General features: G+C 35.8%; 1 protein-coding gene across 19 annotated transcripts in view; it reads left to right on the top strand.

The window, feature by feature from the left end:
- The window catches only part of Dscam1 (Down syndrome cell adhesion molecule 1), a 236,095-nt gene that overhangs the window by 56,731 nt on the left and 156,128 nt on the right, over positions 1-23,236 (top strand). Inside the window, exon 1 of one of the 19 annotated variants that reach the window (XM_068367982.1) lies at positions 5,666-5,739. The exons of the other annotated variants lie outside the window; for them this stretch is intronic. Within the exon in view, the coding sequence (XP_068224083.1) occupies positions 5,681-5,739 (59 nt within the window). The 5' untranslated portion in view covers positions 5,666-5,680. Of the gene's footprint in view, positions 1-5,665; positions 5,740-23,236 lie in introns of those variants that run through there. 19 annotated transcript variants of the gene reach the window in all.

The following is a 23,236-nucleotide window of genomic DNA, read 5'->3' as shown; positions in this document are numbered from 1 at the left end:
GAAAATGTAAGAATGTAAATTAGAAAGTTTACTGAGATGGAAGAATGTGAATTAGAAAGTTTACTGAAATGTAAAAATGTGAATGACACGGTTTATTAAGGTGTAAGAATGTAGATTAGAAAGGTTAATAAAATGTAAGAATGTCAATGAGAAAGTTTATGAAAATATAAGAATGTAAGTTAGAAAGTTTATGAAAATGTAAGAATGTAGATTAGAAAGTTTACCAAAATGGAAGAATGTGAATTAGAAAGTTTATGAAAATGTAATAATATCAATGAGAAAGTTTATGAAAATGTAAGAATATGAATGAGAAAGTTTATGAAAATGTAAGACTGTAAATGAGAAAGTTTATGAAAATGTAAGAATGTAGATTAGAAAGGTTATTAAAATGTAAGAACGTCAATAAGAAAGTTTATTAAAATGTAATAATGTCAATAAGAAAGATTATGAAAATGTAAGACTGTAAATGAGAAAGTTTATGAGAATGTAAGAATGTCAATGAGAAAGTTTATGAAAATATAAGAATGTAAGTTAGAAAGTTTATGAAAATATAAGAATGTAAATTAAAAAGTGTTTTAAAATGTAAGAATGTATGACCCGATGAGTGTATGAGAATGTACTAATACATCAATTTGCATGTATTAGAGCCCACCAGCTTGGCAGCGCCCCGCATGCCCGAGAATGACAAGGTCACAGGTCTGGCATCGTCGGCAAGAGTGGGCATGACAGGGGTATTGCCCTGCATTGCCCAAGCCCATCCTATACCCAAATACAGGTAATACTGTAGGTTTATTCGTCATTATTAATATTTAAACCTCAAATTACTTTTTTCCCCTCGTTTTTTAATTCCTATGTACAGTTGGACGCAGGAATTCTTGGTACACCTCACTCAGAGGAAGTACATACTCTCACCATTACTGAGCGGAGAGGTCTTGTGTGTAGCTCCGCACACCATTACTGAGCAGAGTGTGTAGCTCCGCACACCATTACTGAGTAGAGAGCTCCTGTGTGTAGCTCCGCACACCATTACTGAGCGGAGAGTTCCGGTGTGTAGCTCCGCTCACCATTATTGAGCGGAGAGTTCCTGTGTATAGCACCGCACACCGTTATTGAGCGGAGATTTCCTGTGTATAGCTCCGCACACCATTATTGAGCCTGAGTTCCGCACACCACCTCTGCCTTGTTTCCCTACACTCATTTGTTAGCTTACTTGATTTGCAGTAAGGGTGTGATACGGTACACTTCTTCAGAGCATGGTCTGCCAGGAATTTCTGTGTCCAATTGTACCTTATACTTACTCTTGGTTCCCAGGCCTCAGTACCGCTTGTCCTAGGCCTCTAAGTTTTGCTGTAAGGTTTGTCAACTTCTCTCGCTAACTTTACTATTTTTCTTTCTGTTAGAGGCAATGCTCGCTATTAACCATTGACTTCGGTGGACAAATAAGTTTTCTATCTCGCTGTTATATATCAAGTTCTCCTATATATTTTTTTCTATTTTTGACTAAGATGTTCACTGAAAGCATTAGAATAAAACAAATACGAAGCGTATCCTAGAATAATCAACTCTTAACTCTTTGCTCGTGAAAAAAGTTTAATTCGAATGTATTAAGATCTTGAGAACGTCCTCGCTCAATTTGAATCATTTTGAGGAGGAGCAAGTATTAGGCGTCTTACCTCTAACATTATTTAAACTCGCGTAACTCGAGTTCGAATCCTTGATCGAAGGCTTTCAGTAAAGGACAAGTCCCAGATTGTTAGGAACCTAGAGTGATTAGTTCAACGCAATTTAGCGGATGATTTTTCATAGACATTGAATGGGATCAGTAGATTTTTGTTATCAGTTAACTCGCGTAACTTGAGTTTGAATCCGTAATTGAAGGCTTTCAGTAAAGGACAAGTCCCAGATTGTTAGGAACCGGGCATGACTAGTTCTAAGCAATATAGCTGATGTTCTTTTCATAGACATTGGATGGGATCTGTAGATTTCAGTTATCAGGATAAGTTTGGGTACTCTACGAAAATCTATTGTGAAAGAGACACTTCATGTACACACCCCATAAACAGGCCTAGTGTGTAAATCTTCATACTTTATAGCCATAGTCATATTATTTTCATGACCCTTCTGTGACCAATCACAGAACCCACCAGTCTATCAGCTCCCCATCTGGCAGTCAAGGAACAGTTTACAGTCTTAGCCTCCTCAACCAAAGTTGGACAGTCAGGTGTACTTACTTGTGTGGCCCAGGCTTACCCACTCCCCAAATACAGGTAAGGAAAACTTTTTGAATTAATCATGTTTTCTATCTAGTATTGCTACAAAGTCTAGTTAAGGTATTTCTGTTTTCGATGCAAGGAAGGTCATCTTCAGGAAGATGTAGTCAGATGGGTTGGACATGCAGTGAAACTGTATTGAAAATAGCTATCAAGGCAGAAATAGGTTGGATGGTAGAACAATGGTAAAGAGCATTAGGAGGACCTAGGAAATTATATAAAATTATCTGCACTAGATAGGAATTCAGATTGACAGTTTACTGTTTACATGATCAGGGAAGATCATCTTCTGGAAGATGTAGCCAGATGGTTTGGACATGTAGCGAAACTATTGAAAATACCTATCCAGTCAGAAATAGATTGGATGTTAGTATAATGGCAAAGAACACTTGGAAGACCTAGGAAATTATATGAATAAGGGTCTACACTAGATAGGAATTCAGATAGACAGTACTGTTTACATGACAGAAGAATGTAGAGAAAGAAAGAGAACATAATTCCTGTATAACCACCTAGGGGAAAATCTAATACCTAATGGAAGAGGATTTAATTTGTTTTGTTAAAAAGATAGTTATTCAGGCCTTTATTTCTTCTCTTTCTTATCTGTTGAACGTGCAAACCAAATTGCGAAGTATAAAAGGCATCATTAACGAGATGAAGACGGTATAAAAGTCATTGTCCTCAAGTTCATATTCAGATTGCTAATGAAATGTTAATATTTAAAAGCTTGCTCTTCGGAAATCAAATTTATTTGCAATTATTCCTGAAACATAATAGATGTCTATTGTAACTTTCATTATTTAGAATGATATATTGTTAATTTATTCTCATCATTTATTTATTTCCCTATTACGTTTCCTCACTGGGCTATTTTTTCCTGATGGAGCCCTTGGGCTTATAGCATCTTGCTTATCCAACTAGGGTTGTAGCTTGGCTATTAATAATAATAATAATAATAATAATAATAATAATAATAATAATATTGGAGGTCATTGTTGTCTATTACCATTATTAGTATCACTACATAAAGCCACTATAGTCCATTTCTTTTGGCGATGCATATTTGCACCGACTCGCAGCGGTGTTCTTTTAGCTTGGAAAAGTTTCCGGATCGCTGATTGGTTGGACAAGATAATTCTAACCAATCAGCGATCAGGAAACTTTTCCGAGCTAAAAGGGCCCCGCCGCGAGTCGGTGCAAATATGCATCGCTAAAAGAAATGGACTATAGAGCAAGGTACCCGAATATCCTAATCTATCTAACTCATAGCGAAATAGAAGTAGACTTTCCCTCGAGATTCAAAGAGCTATTCCTCCAGAACCTGGCAGCCCCTCTGGCCCAAGGTTGACCTTGAGTGAGAAATTAGTGGGCCTGGCTTCAGCTGCAGGGACAGGAGAGCCTGCTGCGCTCACCTGCGCTGCGCAAGCGCATCCAGTGCCTTCGTACAGGTAAGGAGGAGTCATTTTAATTAGGAAATTATAACCTCATTGCCTCTCGCACCAGACCGCTTCAAGATGGTGTTGCAAAGCTCTGTTAGCTCTTCTTTCTCATCCGGGACTTTGAATGCAGTAATATTAAGGGTTGTGGTGGCCAATGTGGTAACGTCCCTGACTGGTGAACGCCAGACTGGGGTTCGAGTCCCGCTCAAAACTTTAATCGATATAGTCGTGTTTTCTTTGCTATTGGTATGTCATTGATTAATCATTTAATGAGATGGTTTGTACATGTGGAGAAACCGGGAGAATATCGGATTAAACCTCGAACTGTTTCCCTTCTGCTGGTCACACCAAGCTTTGGTATGCTAATTCTTCTTCCGTTTTCCCTTTCATTGTGTTGTTTGTTGTCACAGTGGGGTATTAAAGAGCCAGTGCTTATCAAGTATATCTGAACTTTTTTTCGAAAGAAAACTTTTGTGAATAACGAAAATTACAAAATTATTTCCAAATTTAGACTTGGGGTATCTTGTTGGATAATCTACGTAATATCTGTATGTACAACTCCGACCATCTCTCTCTCTCTCTCTCTCTCTCTCTCTCTCTCTCTCTCTCTCTCTCTCTCTCTCTCTCTCTTTTAATCTCATGAGTCATTACTATTCATTTTATGTTAGTTTGAATATTTGATAGTTTAAAGTATTGCGGGTTTTAAATGCATTATTATTATTATTATTATTATTATTATTATTATTATTATTATTATTATTATTATTATTATCGTTAATATTCACTTTATTTGTTACGAAATGGGCGTAAAATTACTAAAATTTATTTGGTGAAAACAATGACTCTGTAATCATGTTAGATATGGAGGCGTTACTACCTTTGTCATTATTATCATTATTATTATTATTTATTTATTTATTTATTTATTTATTTATTGGTCTGTGTGTCTGTGGACAGGATTACGTTAAAATTACTCTACGGATATTGACGAAATTTTCACCACAGATCTTAGGTCATGAACGACCCCATTAAGATAGATTTTAGGTCATGAACGACCCCATTAAGATAGATCCTAAGTCATGAACGACCCTATTAAATTTTGGAGATAATCCGGATCCGAAAGTCAGAGTTATTATTATTATTATTATTATTGTTATTATTATTATTATTAATATTATGATTATGATTATTATTATTATTATTATTATGATTATTATTATTATTATGATTATTATTATTTATTATTATTATTATTATGATTATGATTATGATTATTATTATTATGATTATGATTGTTATGATTATTAATATTATTATTATTATTATTATTTATTATTATTATTATTATTATTATTATTATTATTATTAGAGCAAATCAAAACGTCTATCCAGTAAATCAACATTCAGGCTTCTAATTCACCGTCGCAATTTCATGGGTCAAAACATATCTCTTGTTTTATCAATTCTAAAGAACCAGTTGGTCTGGCTCCTCCAAGACTTACCTTAAGTGAAAAGTTTGACGTCAAAGGTGTTGACGTTGGAGGCACGTGTACGCTCTTCTGCAGCGCGCAGGCGCACCCTATACCCAGTTACAGGTAATGTAAGTTATGGGAGACTTTATTAGCCTTCTGACGTAAGTCTTTTTATAGTTTACATATGACATATCTGTTTTGAAGTTGTTACTGTTTGTAAGTTGTACGTAGATGGTCCAATCTCCTCTGAGGCATCTAAGGAACTTGACCTGGCAGATATATTAATAAATATTCTTCATTAATAGCCTAAGTTAGGTTAGTATAGGTATTGGTCTCTTTTCTCAGTTGTGTTTTTAATTTGTACGTAGACGGTCCAATTTCCCCTTAGGCTCCTTGATATTTCACTAAATTTACAATTGAACTGCCTTTATCAGAGCCAGTAGGCCTGGCTGGCCCGCGTCTCTCCGTGAGCGAGAAAGTCGACGCATCTGAAGCTGATATGGGCAAGCCAGCCACTCTGGCTTGTCGCGCACAGGCACATCCTATACCAGATTTCAGGTAGGGAGAGTGATTACTTCAGTTCTCAATACCTTCCCCTGTGTTTCCAAAATATTAATTCATAGGATATTATTTAGAACATAGGAAAGCACTCTGAGAATGCAGACCACCGCCACGGCAGCTTATTTCTTGAAGCCAGCTTGCCTTTCCCAGAATCAATTTAGATCGTAGGCATATTTGAAGTCTGGGTGACAACCGTTTGCGAACTTGGGTTTTAGGTTATGGTTAATTCGGTTGATCTTTTGCTCATCCTTGACCTTTGACCTAGGACTTTCGAAATTGAATCACCTCCACGTCTCAACACAACAATTAATCCTTGAAAGTTACAGTTCAGTTTTATCTTTTAAATTTTTCTATCATCTTCTGCAATTCCTCCCTTGATTCACTAAAAGGAATTGTGTCATCTGCGATTCTTAAGTTGTTAGAATATTCCCCATCAATGTTAATCCGTACATTTACCCAATATAAATTCGTTAAAACTTCTTTTAGGCACGTTGTGACCAATTTAGCTCTCCTTATTTCCTTTCGCGATCTGAATTTTCTTACTATATTGAGAGGAATTACTGTATATATATATATATATATATATATATACATATATATATATTATATATATATATATATATTGTATATGCGCGTGTGGATACACGAATAAGATGACAGTGTCCCTATGGAACGCAGTGAATGATTCAGTTCTCCATGACTAACTCCTTTCTCAATCAAAATTTTCCCACTATGTTGTCAGGAATATGTTTATACACACACACACACATATATATATATATATATATATATATATATACATGTGTGTATGTATGTATATTGTATATGCGCGTGTGTATACGCGAATAAGATAACAGGGTCCCTATACCAACAAGATGTGCTTGTTACCACCACCCCTTTCGTGAATAAATTCGATTCAAGTATCGCATACCAATTGTCATTGCACACACGACATTAAACATCGCTTTATTCAGAGCCAGTAGGCTTAGCCGGACCACGGTTATCCGTCAACGAGAAGCTGGAGGCTTCAGAAGCTATACAAGGAAGTCCCGCTACTCTGGCCTGCAGAGCACAGGCGCATCCAATCCCTGAGTATAGGTAAAGTATTCTTATAGTATTGCTTCTCGAGTATCAGTAATGTATCTCGGTGCAATTGTAAGTAATGTATCTCGAGGCAGTGGATTCATACTCACGTGTGTCTTCCTGTTCCCATTGAAAAGGGTACAAGTCTCTACTCTAATTCAAGTGAGTTTTTACCTAGGTATAGGGTTGATTACATTATCAGTAATGTATCTCGTTTCAAATATAAGTAATGTATCTCGAGGCAGTGGATTCATACTCTCGTGTGTCTTCCTGTTCACATTGAAAAGGGTACAAGTCTCTACTCTAATTCAAGTGAGTTTTTACCTAGGTACAGGGTTGATTACATTATCAGTAATGTATCTCGTTTCAAATATAAGTAATGTATCTCGAGGCAGTAGGTTAATACTCTTGTGTGTCTTTTTGTTCACATTGAAAAGGGTACAAGTCTCTACTCTAATTCAGGTGAGTTTTACCTAGGTACAGGGTTGATTACATTATCAGTAATGTATCTCGGTGCAATTGTAGGTAATGTATCTCGAGGCAGTGGATTAATACTCTCGTGTGACTTCCTGTTCACATTGAAAAGGGTACAAGTCTCTACTCTAATTCAGGTGAGTTTTTACCTAGGTACAGGGTTGATTACATTTAGAGTTTAGTAATGGTTTAATAATGCTGAAATATTCTCAGACAACAATAGTAAGTAGATATATATAGATATATACACATAGATAGATAAATAGATAGAATATTTGTATATTGTTCCATGCTAATGTAATTTATAGGGTTTTGTTTGGATAGTGACTTTAATTCACTTGCTATGCATATTTTGCATTGTAAGTTTGGAAATTTCTTTAGCCATGCTTCGGATAGATTGTGCAATAGTTGGCTAGTATTTTGAATAGGCTGAAAATTCTTTATAAAACGAGCGATAATTTTTTTTTTTACCCAGTTTTTACCTATTTGTAAGTCGGGTTTACTTAAAACACTTTAAAGAAAATTCGTATTTATCTGTGTTAAGGAAGACGAGTGACATTTTTCTATTTTCCTTCTACTATTTACATTATTTATTCTTGAAAAGAAAATGGTATCAATCAGTCCTTTGAAAGAAAATTGTATCAATATGTTCTTGAAAAGTAAATGATATCAATAAGTTCTTGAAAAAAAAATAGTATTAATCAATTCTTGAAAATAAAATGGTATCAATCAGTTCTCGAAAGAATATGGTATCAACAGTATTTTGTAAGATACCGAAAAAAAAGTAAATTCTTCATATTTTAAGAATTTAATTGAGACAAATGGGTATCACCAATCCTTCTATACTATGATTAATAGACAATTTGAAAAAGAAAAAAAAATTCCTTACCTACCCCCGGGGACAGAACCAGTGGGATTAGCCGCTCCGAGGCTGTCCCTAAGTGAGAAAGTGGACGCAAGGGGCGCTGATGTCGGCACTACAGCGACCCTAGCTTGTAGGGCACAAGCACATCCGGTGCCTCAGTTCAGGTATTTGTAGTTGATTGAGTTACAGGTAGTTTGTATAAGGCTATGTAAGATGGTGTCGTTTTTTCCGGCTGTAGAGAAACTTGTATGAGGTTATTTTCATAATCATTTGAGTTCAGACCTCCATCGAACATCACTGCCTAATGGTGTGCATAACTCATCGCGCTTCCACTTTCATAGCTCTCTATGACCTTTTGACCCCAAAGGTCACTTTCTTTCCAATCAATTTATAGTTCTCTATGACCTGACCCCAGAGGTCACTGTCTTTCCATCGATGCTTACTGCTCATGGTGTACGCGCAAATTCATACCTGGATTCGACCCCAGTTCCGAACGAGGTAGGGAATGGCGTCGTCTCTATCTTTAACTTTTAATTCAATACTTCTTCATTTATCATCTCCTATTTCGCGCTTCATAGTCCCCAGCCATGTAGGCCTGGGTCTTCCAACTCTTCTAGTGCCTTGTGGAGCCCAGCGATGAACTAATCTCTCTCAGGGATTTTGAAAAGCATACCCAAACAATCTCCATCTACCCATCATCATGATCTCGTTCACATATGGCACTCAAATGAATGGAGAAAGGACAATAGGACTTAGTTATTATTGCTTTGTTGATACGTTTACCGAGCATGCCCAAACCATCTCCATCTACCCCTCACCATGATCTTATCCACATATGGCACCCGAGTAATCTCTTATAGTTTCATTTCTAATCCTCTCCCGCCATTTAACTCCCAATATTCTCGTAAGGGCTTTGTTCTCAAATCTACTAATGAATCAAAATTCAAATCCCCCATACAATATAGACCACCGAGCTTGTAAAAAAGAACTTTTATATGGCCACCTACCCCTCACCATAATCTCATCCACATATGGCACTCGACTGGATGGAGAGAGAAAGGACATGGGGTGTTGGGGGGGGGGAGACCCATCATTCAGGCTTTTCCATATGTATGTCTGTAAGATCCATGAACTAAGAATCTATTCGTAACCCTTATCACCCAGAACCCACCTCGACTGTGCGACCCACGGTCAAAGACTCCGGGGTCAAAGTTCAGGATAGTAAGACCTCTCTGGGCTTGACGGCGACCCTGCTTTGTATGGTACAAGGTCACCCTACTCCGCAATTTAGGTGAGTTTTATCATACTAAGTTTTCTTTAAAGGTCCTTCATAAACGGCACGAGAAAGGAAGAGAACAATGTCCTGGAGACTGATCATATATACATATGATCAGCTCCCATCAAGCTGGGACCAGGGAGGGCCAGCCAGTGGCTGCTGATGACTCAGTAGATAGATAATATAGACTCCCCCAAACCCCCATCCTTAGCTCACAAGGTGGTCAGGTTACAGATACGACTAGAAACATATATATATATATATATATATATATATATATATATATATATATTATATATATACATATATATATATATATATATATATATAAATCAAATTTAAATCTATGTATGGAGAGTTTTGCTTCTGTCTCTTTCATGTTTCTAGATTTTTTTAGAGCTATTGTTATTACTGTTTTGTGGGGAGTAGGTGTTTTAATGTCAAAAGGTTGGTGTTCAGTTTTTATTTCGATTTTTTCCCATATGGATGGGTATATACGGTGATGATTTTTCTGTCGTAAGTGATGGCTGTTTTTTTACCTCATTTTTCTTGCAGTAGAAGTGTTCAACATGGTTGGACGTTCATATTTTTTTCTCTCTAGTTGTGGGCATGTTTTTTTTTCTCAAAACCAAAAGTTTGCTATTTTTGAAGTGTGATTTTTAAAATAGGATGCCACAGTTCTTGTAGTAGAAGTGTTCATATTTTTTCTCTCTGGTTTTAGGAAAGTTTTTATATTTCTCGAAAGCAAAAGATTACCCTTTTTAAAGGTTTGATTTTTAAAATAGGAGGCCACAGTTTCCCTTTTTATTTCGAAATCCTGAACGTTTACCTAAGAAATATTTCTTCCATACATATCATCTCTTAGGTGTTGGGTTCAGTGGTTTTATCATACTGCTTTATAGTCTAGATAATATTTTTTTCCTAAGTGTTAATCGGCGTCAATGTCCTTAGATGTCAAGATGCCAGATAACTCCTAATCAATTAATCAATCAATCAATCTTAAGTGTTAAAACACGTGATGTTTTTTCTTCAAAAGAATGTCGATTTAGATCTTCATATATTTTCAACACCATCTCTCTCTCTCTCTCTCTCTCTCTCTCTCTCTCTCTCTCTCTCTCTCTCTCTCTGAAGAAAGAAATGATATGGCTTACCTTCTTTGAAATCTAGTAGGTTGTTAGTCAACTCCTATGGGGCGTATAACCCGGGATAAAAGAAAATCAAATTGTGCAAGAGATCAAAAGGACCTTGATGAGATAATGCTCATCTCTCTCTCTCTCTCTCTCTCTCTCTCTCTCTCTCTCTCTAAGACCTCTAGGAAAAATAAGTTTGTCCTCTGGTCATCTCTCTCATTTTAAGTTCATCAAAAAGGCATGTTTTTCTCTCATTTTAAGTCCTCATAAAAAAGGCAAGTTCTCTCTCTCTCTCTCTCTCTCTCTCTCTCTCTCTCTCTCTCATGGTCATCATGAAAGGAATATTACCTCTTGGTCTCCATGAGGAATATCTGTACCTCTTCTCTCGGATCCTAACTCTACCTCCTTGCATATGTCTCTTACCTCTATAAAGTATCCTATCTTAAACATGAGAAAAAAAGGTAAAAAATATATTCCTAAAATCGCAAAATAATAGTCCCGGTAAACTTCACTATCATAAAACAAACAGAAGAATATTTTTGGCAGAGTTCACTATTCTATCAGGCGAAAATATAGTACTTTAGAGATCTCTAACCCACTAAAGAGGCAAAGAATAGTGACGGCAGAGTTCCCTATCCGCAAAAGAGAGAACTGCCAGAATTCCCTATCCGCGAAAGAGAGAACCATGAGAATTCATTATCCGCGAAAGAGAGAACCGTCAGAATTCCCTATCCACGAAAGAGAGAACCATCAGAATTCCCTATCCGCGAAAGAGAGAACCGTCATAATTCCCCATCTGCGAAAGAGAGAACCGTCAGAATTCCCTATCGGCGAAAGAGAGAACTGTCAGAATTCCCCATCTACGAAAGAGAGAACCGTCAGAATTTCCTATCCGCGAAAGAGAGAACCGTCAGAATTCCCCATCCGCGATAGAGAGAACCATCAGAATTTCCTATCCGCGAAAGAGAGAACTGTCAGAATTCCCCATCCGCGAATGAGAGAACCGTCAGAATTCCCTATCCGCGAAAGAGAGAACCTTGAGAATTCATTATCCGTGAAAGAGAAAACCTTGAGAATTCATTATCCGCGAAAGAGAAAACATTCAGAATTCACTATCCGCGAAAGAGAGAACCGTCAGAATTCCCTATCCGCGAAAGAGAGAACCGTCAGAATTCCCTATCAGCTAATGAGAGAACCGTCAGAATTCCCTATCCGCGAAAGAGAGAACCGTCATAATTCCCCATCTGCGAAAGAGAGAACCGTCAGAATTCCCTATCGGCGAAAGAGAGAACTGTCAGAATTCCCCATCTACGAAAGAGAGAACCGTCAGAATTTCCTATCCGCGAAAGAGAGAACCGTCAGAATTCCCCATCCGCGATAGAGAGAACCATCAGAATTTCCTATCCGCGAAAGAGAGAACTGTCAGAATTCCCCATCCGCGAATGAGAGAACCGTCAGAATTCCCTATCCGCGAAAGAGAGAACCTTGAGAATTCATTATCCGTGAAAGAGAAAACCTTGAGAATTCATTATCCGCGAAAGAGAAAACATTCAGAATTCACTATCCGCGAAAGAGAGAACCGTCAGAATTCCCTATCCGCGAAAGAGAGAACCGTCAGAATTCCCTATCAGCTAATGAGAGAACCATCAGAATTCCCTATCCGCTAAAGAGAGAACCGTCAGAATTCTATACCCGCGAAAGAGAGAACCATCAGAATTTATTATCCGCGAAAGAGAAAACCGTCATAATTCTATACCCACGAAAGAGGGAACCATCAGAATTCATTATCCGCGAAAGAGAAAACCATCAGAATTCCATATCTGCGAAAGAGAGAACCATCAGAATTCATTATCCGCGAAAGAAAGAACCGTCAGAATACACTATCCACGAAAGAAAGAACCGTCAGAATACACTATCCGCGAAAAAAAGAACTGTCAAAATTTCCCTCATAATCCACACAAATCTCGAATTGGGGTCTTCAGTCCCTCAGGCCAGCGTCAGGCCCACCAGCCGAGACGGAGACGTCATAGGTCAAAAGAGGTTGATTAGGGAGGGAGCTCAGACAGCTCTGACCTGCAACGTCCAGGGATCTCCACCCCCTACAAGCAGGTTAGTTTAACACGTAAACTGGTTGTTACCGAAATGAGAATCTTGGTTTAAGTAAAGGCTTTTAGAATTATTTTATTAGTTTTCAATGTGCGGTTAGATTTTTATTAAATGATTTTATTTAGGTTTAATTATTTTTTTTTTCGTAATAGAATAATTATACTTATTCAAATTTTCAACAGTAGGTAGTGTCTTTATTGAAGAGGTATTGATCGTATTTTTTTGTGGCTAATCTTTTGGTATAATTGTCTTTTTTGCAATGTACGTGCTCAATACATTCAGGCTCAAACACACACACACACACATATATATACACATATATTAACATACTTAATATAAATTTTTAAAAATTTTCATCATTTGCGTAGTACCCCAAGCCAGTGTAAGACCAGCGCGTAGAGATGGCGAATTTTTAGGCCAGATGCGGGTCGTAGGTCAAGGTCAAGCTACGGCTCTGACCTGTAATGTCCAGGGGTCACCACCACCTACTGCTAGGTCAGTTGAATGTCCTCCCATATCCTAGCGCCATGCCATATGGCATAAATTCTATAGAATTGTAATGTTTTTAATAACCTAATGGTTAGGATTCTACCTAGACTAATCAGAGGGATTTCGTTCTATGTAAGTGAATGGTTAAGTCAGTTCTCTCCAGTTATACAAAGGTAAGGTCAACTGTATCATTCAATAACTTGTATTTTGAAAGTGTACCTTTTCTACTTATTAACCTTTGGGAAAAGTAATCATTTTCCAAGTTTGGGCATACCTTGTTTTTTGAAAGTATACCTTTTACTTATAAACCTTTAGGAAAAGATGATCATATTCCAAGTTTGGGCATAACTTGTATTTTGAAAGTATACCTTTTCTACTTATTAACCTTTAGGAAAGCTAATAATTTTCCAAGTTTGGGCAGTGACTGGTAAGAAATTTTACCCGTATTTAATAATGCTTGGTTGTGGATGAAGAATTTGAACTTTTATTTCAAATTATAAAAGATTGTTTCTACAATATTTTGGGCATAAGCAAAAAATCTATGTTTCTTAGATTGTATGTTTATAGGTAAACTATATCGTTTTAGTTTCTTGGGTGATTGTAAGCTTTCAACTACGGATTTTGACGTCTATAAGAAAAATCTTGTACCTTTAAATAAAAAGCATTTGAGCTATAGGTGATATATTTTTAGTAATTTATAAAACGGCGGGTTGTAGGTAACAGACATTTACTGTTGTATATAGAATTATATATTTATTAATTTTTTTTTGGGGGGGTGGTTGTTAGGTCAGCTGTTATTTTTGTTTTTAGAAATTATCTAAGTTATCAATAAATATTTTAGCGACCATAGGTAAGATTTATTTTAGCTTTTCCTAAACCTAATAGAATGTAAATAGGGTGAGAATTCTTGGTATTGCTTTCGTTAAATAACGACTGCTCCATCGAGCCCTTCTGCTCATGATGTGCGTTCAATTGATCAAGATGGTACGGTCATGTGGTTTGCCATTCTCTCTGTCATAAACCCACGGAAAATACATTCAGGCCTTTGGCTCTGACGCTTAGGCAAGATTTATCAACACAAGTATGTTGCCAGTCAAGTTATTTTGAGATTTTTGGGGATAGAATTAACTTCACTTCTCTGTCTGTTATCTTTTGATGCATTCAGGTTATCTTGTGGAAATTGAATAAGTAGTAAGACTATTTTAGGTCCTTTTAGAGAAAATATGGGCTAAGTAACTTTTTTTTATGTATATGAAACTTCAAAACATGAATTTGAGAAAATAGTTTGTTCTTTCAAATATGATTTTTTTTTCCTACGACAAATTAAAAATAAAGTTACTATTTTTAGACTGTAAAAACAAACACGTTTACCTCCTTAGTAATTAAATAAGAATTCTCTCTTGACAATTTAAGAACGAACAGGCCCTATCCTTGATCAAAATGTATTTTATAATAACAGTTAAGAAATATTCAATTTCCACCGTTTTCTTTAGCTCATTATGCAAATCGTTTCGTATAGCAATTTGATTACTTGAATATTGCTTAATTTTTTTAATTTAAAAAATTGGTGGGGAGGTCTTTAAAATTCTCCTGTCGCATCCTTAGTGCCCCAAGGAAGTGTCAGACCGTCTCGGAGGGACGGTAACTCCTTAGGTCAAATGCTAGTCGTAGGTCAAGGTCAGGCCACCGCTCTGACCTGTAATGTTCAGGGATCACCAGCGCCCACCGTCAGGTTAGTTACTTAGACAATCACGAAGTTTCTTTATGTTAATTTATCATTAGCAGGTCTCATTATACTCTCCTTGCTTCAGTGTTCCATGATTAGAAAGTCCCATGGCCTACATTTACTGTTTATGATGACTTAAAGTAAATGTTTAATGGACAGAAATCTGGAAATCGAATTTTCATGGATAGTTCCATGATTGGATGTCTGAATAATAGTTTCTTGGGGTTGCAGTGAAAATTTCCTTATCAAATCACATTAGAATTGAGACAGTACGGTTCTCAGCATTTAAAGGTAATTACAGTTTGTTAATTTGAGTTGTCAGGTAAAAACTACCTTTAAAATGGTAAGTGTTTGAAAGCAATTTGTGTTATATTCTTTGCCTATAGGAAATATCCCAACTCAAGCTTTATTTATTTTTCCAATGAAGTTTAGTGGGTTAGCTAGTGGGCCTTCTTATCCTACATGAGAAAAAGTATGTCACATTTCCTTTAGGAATTCTGAGGATTCAATTTGGAATCTTATTCAAAGATATTAGGATATAAGGGAATAAAAAGGGCATTAGGATACATAGAATTGGTAATTGATCCGATAAACTGCGTAGTCAAAGCGGTAGCTCTGTGGTACCTCACAGGTCCAAAGTTCAAACTCCACTCAGGTCATGATAGATTTTCACTAACACACGACCTTACTGATGCCCTGAGACACTAGCAGCCTTTTCCTTGTTCCTCTAGGTGTCACGTGGGTAAAAAGGGAGTCCTGAATGCTGATCAGGCCCCTTGCATTAGCTGCTTATTGATGACCTTTAAATCTTAATACTAAGTTTTTACTTTGATTAATTTGCTGAGGAATAGTAAGACGTGCTATTTGAGGCTACAAAAGTTACGTTTACAATTAACTGATCATAGAAATAGATATTTAAGAGGAACTTTTAGATCTAGTTCATTCAGGCTCCGGCAACATACTCCCTAGTCGGTAGGCTAATCATGTCTCTACTTAATACTGCGATGCTCTCCTATAGTTAAGTACATCTTGTGATGTATTTGGTATTATGTATTACATTACAGATACACATTCTCCACAGTTCACTTGATAAGATTTTATATCCACTCTTCAAATCATCTTAAGAGTTATTTGATGATTATCGATTCAGTTTGATTACATTATTTACTAAATTGACTTTTGAAACAATCATGGGCAATTTTAGTGTGTGGTAAGGGTGGTTCAATCGTACCTTATTCAATCTAACAGAACTTTACCAGACCTAACCCAACTTAGGGGATTTCAAGTTACCTATAACATAAGTTAATGAATTTTCCTAGACCCCAGTTCCACTGTCAGACCTCGAGTCAAAGATGCTGGAATAAGGTTCCTGGAAGGATATATTGAAGAGGGTAAATCCACATCTCTGGTTTGTGACGTCCAGGCTCATCCAACCCCATCTTACAGGTTTGTTTGTGTGTGCCTTGTCTGTTTATAAGTATTCCAAACAGCGTTCATCTGCCATGTGTAGGAGGGGTTGGGAGGAACCTGGTAGGGGATGGTAGTGGAGAGTGAGGTAGAGAATTAGAAGACGAGATGAAAAGGGAAAGAGGTTTAGGGGAAGATAATGCTTTTGATAGAAGGCATTGGAAAGGCTCATCAGGCAACCGACTCCTTAAAAGTTAAAGTTAAAGTTGCGGGTTTTAGGTCTCCCCTGAGACGATCTACATCATTCTCCTCGGGCAACCATAAGCCAGCAGGGACTATCACTAGCCCCCTCTAACCTCCCCCCCCCAGGCGCCGCCCTCGGGAATACCCCCCCCCCGGTAGAAGGTCTCACACTATTCGCGTCCTAGCAGGGACGCGAACTCGGGACCTCTGAAACAGAAGCCCGCGACGCTACCAATCTAGCCATCAACCTAGGATGATGGTGGGAAGGAAGGTTTCAGTTTTTGAAGGCATTGAAGAGAGTGCATCAGGCAACCGACCCCTTAATGTAAGGGTGACGCATGACAGAGGGAAGTAAAACTAGTTTTTGAAGGCATTGGAGAGGAAGCATCACGTAAACAACCCCTTATTGTAAGGTTCACGGTGGGAAAGAACACTTTAGTTTTTGCCAAGAAGAGAAACATTACTTTCTTCTTGAATTGGGGTTTTATCACACAAGTACCCGCATCAGCAGTGCGTCGATACCTCGTGACATATATAACGCCAAATAACTATGTAATATCATCTTTCTCGTGCTTTACTGAGACGAGTGGCGAAATCTAACGGAGGTCCTTTGCGTCAATAGGCATAGGAGGAGATGATGATGATCATCATCATCTTTCTTCTGACCTGACCGAAATGTTCACATAAGGATTTTGTGTTTATTTGGAGTTATTTAAGGATTTTATTGATAGGAATATGGCGTACAAGATAGTAAATATTGTCAAAATTTCAAAGAAATTGTTGTCAAAGCATTAGGAAATTATTAGTTTTGGGGAAATGATTTACATTTTTTCCTTCTAATTCGTCTTATTTTATTATTATTATTATTGTTATTATTATTATTATTATTATTATTATTATTATTATTATTATTATTATTATTGTGGGGATCAGGCACAAGATTAAGAAACTTAACTCAGGCATAAACAATCATTAGTAGAGAAATACCAGATAAAAAAAAATGGCAACTTTCTTCTTGAACCATCTCTCTTTCCTCTAATATCCTCCTTCTCGTATCCCAAACTGCTCGTCAGACAACTGTTATTGTTACATACGACTCAAGCTAAGTTCACCGAACATCTCTGTCATTGTCAATATAATTATTTCCAATGAGTGTTAGCAAGTGCTCCTTGTTCTTATATATATATATATATATATGTATATATATATATATATATCTATCTATATATATATATATCTATATCTATATCTATATATATATATATATATATACAGAAAGTCCGCAACTTACAAACTTAATAGATTCCGAGAAGCCGTTTTTAAGTCGAATTTTGTTAAACTTTTTCTTAGGATAGGCTTCACCTAACTCGCATACCTGCGATTTTCAGCTTCAAAGGTCGACAAATAGTCTTGTTTCCTATTACAAATATCATCTTGCTTACTGCCTTGAATTGTATATGTTTCCTTACAGTACTGCATTATGAACTTTTGAAACAATATCCGCGATTTATGATTTCAGTTGGATTTGCGTTCGTATATCCGAATGTTTGAAAGTTGAGGACTTTCTGTATATATATATATATATATATACGTATATATATATATATATATATGTATATTATATATATAATATGTATATATGTATATATATATACATACATACATACATATACACATACATACATATAATTTTCAATGCTATCAGAACCCCAAGCTAGCGCAGCACCGAGGATAAGAGAGTGGCCGATTCCTAGCTCTGTACTCCACGGAACTTCCATTTCCCTCGCCTGTAATCTACAGGGATTTCCAATTCCTGAATACAGGTATTAGACGAGAACTTAGTTAAATGAGAACAAATGTAAGACTTTTTGTCCTGCGATAGAGATTTATTATATTGGATTAATTCAAAGGAGACAATAGCAAGGTTTGTTTTTTATGCGAATGTAGCAGATATGTTTGTTAAAGAAGGGTTCACTGTATATATATATATATATATATATATATTTTAAGTGCGTTACCAAAGGTAAGTATCCTCTATTTATACATCAGTATGAAAGTGGTTTGTTCAAGCAAATGACAGTAAATTGCGTCCTACCCTTTGGTAAGTATTTTTAAAATTGTGTTTCAGTGTTTTTTTTTTTATTTTTGTATTTTCAGTTGCCTTTTTTTTCTCCTGATGCTTATTTTATTTCTATGTTTCTTTGAAACCAACTGTCGATCAATTATTATTATTATTATTATTATTATTGTTATTATAGGTCAACTATTGGTTTAAGAATGAGTTGGAGAAATATAATAATAATAATAATAATAATAATAATAATAATAATAATTTTCACAACTCGGTAACATGAAAATCGTATAGCAGGCGTACCAACCCAACCGCTCCTTTGATCTCCGATAAGCATTACAAAACCCTTTCACTCATTTCCGTAGAAGCTACTACAAGTACAGCTCCGAAACTACAGGAAATTCCTCTTCCAATGAGCGTAAAAGAAACGAACACTGCCTCTCTCACCTGTAGGTTACAGGCTCCCCTGTACCATCTTACAGGTAGGCCCTGGTTGCTTCTGCTCACACGACATTGATTTTTTTCTCCCACATTTTCTTGAACTGGGCCAATGTTGCAATGTTGCATCAGGACGTTAAAGGTGGGGTGTTTATTTTAATGTTTCTCACTGGTTTAAGAGGAATGTTTCTTATTCCTGGTTGGTATTGATTACTTGAATGTTTTGGTAATGTTTGGGGAGCAACATCCTAATGTTTAATGATGGAATGAATGTTTTGTCGTTGCTTAGGTGATGAATATCAGAATGTTCAATATTGGTGGGACATTTTTATATAGTTTAGGGAATTATCACATTTATTATTATTATTATTATTATTATTATTATTATTAATATTATTAGTATTAACATTATTATTATTATTATTATTATTGTTATTATTATTATTATTAATATTATTATTGTTATTATTAAGATTATTTTTATTATTATAATTATTAAGATTATTATTATTAGTATTATTATTATTATTATTATTATTCCTAGCTAAGCTACAAACCTAGTTGGAAAAGCATGATGCTATAAGCCCAAGGGCTCCAACAGGGAAAATATCCCAACAATAACTTACAACAGATCTTGTCTATCTAGTACAAGCTGTAATTGGTCCTAATGAGATTTGAAAAACAGTTTTTCTCGATTTAAGAGTTTTGAGTTTTAGTTTTGGCTAGTTTTACATACAGCCAGTATTTAGAAATATCATTGCTAATTAATTAAAGGTATTAATAGATTATATCACAATAGTTTCTTTTTTTTTAGCGTTATATATTTTATTAAACGGCTATTTAACATTGTGAAGTTATAAAGCATTTAGAAAGAAGTGATTTCATGTTAACTCCCTTGGAAATAAACTGTTTTGAAAAATCTTCCTCACTGTCAAAATTATTCAGAAATATAACTTCATTCAAGCGAAGTATTATTCTGTACAAAACAATAAATAATATAATTAATAGCATATTTAATATTGAATAATTAATTACGACATTTTTCATAAAATGATATTTCCCCCGTCATTATATTAAATGCATTGAAATCAAATATGTTCTCAGCTTGTAATTCCCTTACTAACAATTCCAAATAATGAAGAAATTGTATTACAAATGAGTCAGAATGAGTCAAAAGTTCATAGGAAAGACGAACCAATATGAAACCGAACGATGACGTCATCACATCCATCACTACTGAATGAAAAGGAGAGTTTGTCTTTTTATTCAAAGAAAAAAACGTTCCAGGGAAACAAAAGTTTCTCTCGGGAAGGTTAGGTCGATGTACATTTCAAAACTCAAACGTCTTGTTTTGACAATTAACGTTTTGTCACTAAAGCTCTCTCTCTCTCTCTCTCTCTCTCTCTCTCTCTCTCTCTCTCTGAATGAAAAACGTTTCAGAGAAAATACGTATCTCGAAGGTTTGTCGATGTCCCTTTCGAAAAGCAAACGTCTTATTCCGTCAATTCCAACGTTTTGTCACAATACGATCTCTCTCTCTCTCTCTCTCTCTCTCTCTCTCTCTCTGCGAGCAGCAGCAGCAATCAGCAATCCATGCAACATTTCAGTCCGCGAACGTATACGTGGGTTGACTTTCTCCTCTCCTTCTGTTCTCTCTAATACAAGACAGCAGCAGCAGCAGCTGAAAAGGGGGACTTGCTGGCAGTTGTAAAGCTCTCTCTCTCTCTCTCTCTCTCTCTCTCTCTCTCTCTCTCTCTCTCATTGCGAGCACGTGTGTATCGATCGGGAGCGACTCTTCGCAACTTAAAGGGGAGCGATTCTAACGCCAGTGACGGTCATCGGCTTCACAAGGGCAACTACTGTTGTTGTCGTTATTGTCAATTTCTGGAGGGGCTCCGTCACTTTCGGGCGTTTACCGTCTTTTTTCGACGGTAGTTCCGTTCGTTACTGTCTCCTCTTATTGCTCTGAGGCCCAGGTACTTCCTGCTGGATAACTACGATGTAATTTAATGTAATTTTAGGGTTATTTTAGAGTTTGTTTATTTATTTTAGCTGTGTCACTGCTGTTGTCATTATCAATTTCTGGAGGGACTCCGTCACTTTTGAACATTTACCGTCTTTTCGACGGTATATCTGTTTGTTACTGTCTCCTCGTATTGGTCTGAGGTCCAGGTACTTTCTAGTGAATAATTACGATGTAATTTATTATTATTATTATTATTATTATTATTATTATTATTATTATTATTATTATTATTACTAAGCTACAACCCAAGTTGGAAAAGCCTACTATAAGCCCGGGGGCTCCAACAAGGGAAAATAGCCCAGTGAGGAAAGGAAACAAGGAAAAATAAGATATTCTAAGAACAGTAACATTGAAATAAATATCTCCTATATAAACTATAAAAAACTAACAAAACAAGAGGAAGAGGAATAAGATAGAATTGAGTGCTCGAGTCTACCCTCAAGCAAGAAAACTCTAACCCAAGACAGTGGAAGACCATGGTACAGAGGCTATGGCGCTACCCAAGACTAGAGAACAATGGTTTGATTTTGGAGTGTCATTTTAAAGTTTGTTTGTTTTTTTAGTTATGTATTGGGTTACTATCGTATCTCTACCCGTCATATGTGTTAAAATGTATTAAAATTACCTACTGGTTTATTTATAGAAATTGGCTTCGCTATCATGGGTATTTCGGGGACTAAGAGATTCCTTAACACTGATTTGACTTTTTCTCATTCTTTATCATTTTTATTAGCATTTTAAACTACAGATAAATATAAGGTATATATTATATTATCATATTATTTTTATTTATATCTAAAATATGCTATTTTTACCTTGATTTTTTTTTATTAAAAAATACGAATATTTTTTATCCAAATGGTTTATTTCTATTAAAAATATATATTTTCCAATCTGAGTATGTACATTATAAAGAATTTTATCGCAAACTTAATATATGTATTTAATGAAAATGGTTTGTTATACAATTTCTCAATTATTAAATTCACTATTTATTTTTTTTTAGTAATTTTATATGAACTTGAATGAAGAAGATTTACTTGCGAGAGCATTATAGTTAAACGTGGAGTGTAATATCCGTAGAGTTTCCTTCGTGATCTTAGTATAATGTACAGTATTTAAAAAACATTCGGGCTCTTAGTTTGCTCTGTAATATTATATATATATATATATATATATATATATATTAAAATACACCATTTTCCGTGTATATATAATGAATAAAATAAATCTACAATTCACGAAAAAGGAAATTTATTTTTAAAGGGAGATGGTCCCTTCAAAAACTCAAAATAGATTGTAAGTTTATATACTGTATACATACATACATACATACATACACATAATTTCCACATAATTTCTTCAAATCCAACGCCCTTTGTAGCCCCAGGAAGCCACGGGGCCCCACGAGTCTCCGGGGACCGACTCCAGGAACTATCTGGCGAATTTGGAGAAAGCTTGGCTCTATTGTGCCCAGCCCAAGCGTTTCCCGTTGCCTACCTACAGGTACAAGGGCTTTGAATCTTATGGGATATTGTACACTTGGCTTCATTCATTCCGGTACACCCCGGGAAGTTAAGGGGACGCCAGTGTACCGAAATGAATGAAGCCAAGTGTATATACCATGTTCCTTAAGTATTCGTATATATTTTTTTTTTATTTATTTGTCTTATATAGCTTTTTGTATTCGGGGTTCTCAAAGGTCACTTAGGAACCATGGTTCAACTAATTCAGGTAAGATATTTTCTTATTAAGATATTTTCTTGTTAAGATGTTTTCTTGATAAGATATTTCCCTGATAAGATATTTTCTTGATAAGATATTTTTTTGATAAGATATTTTCTTGGTAAGATGTTTTCTTGATAAGATATTTTCTTGATAAGATGTTTTCTTGATAAGATATTTTCTTGATAGGAGATAGATTAATAATTTATCTGAATCAATAAAATAAAAATTTATAAATTCAATATAATCAGCCAGTCAAAAATATAATTTTGAATTTGGTCCAAACTTGAATGGGTGACCACTTGGCTAATGTCAGAGGCTGTAGTTACTTTAGCTAGGCGAAGTGGGGAGGTGAGGGTTGCAACTTCATCCTAAAAATAAATGCATATAAGTTGAGATGGTTTTTATTATTATTATCATTATTATTATTATTAT

The sequence above is a fragment of the Palaemon carinicauda genome, unplaced genomic scaffold (genome assembly GCF_036898095.1).
Source record: "Palaemon carinicauda isolate YSFRI2023 unplaced genomic scaffold, ASM3689809v2 scaffold134, whole genome shotgun sequence".
NCBI classification, from domain to species: Eukaryota; Metazoa; Arthropoda; class Malacostraca; order Decapoda; family Palaemonidae; genus Palaemon; species Palaemon carinicauda.
Note: the sequence above shows the minus strand (reverse complement) of the source record. Positions and strands in the feature narration are given on the sequence as shown.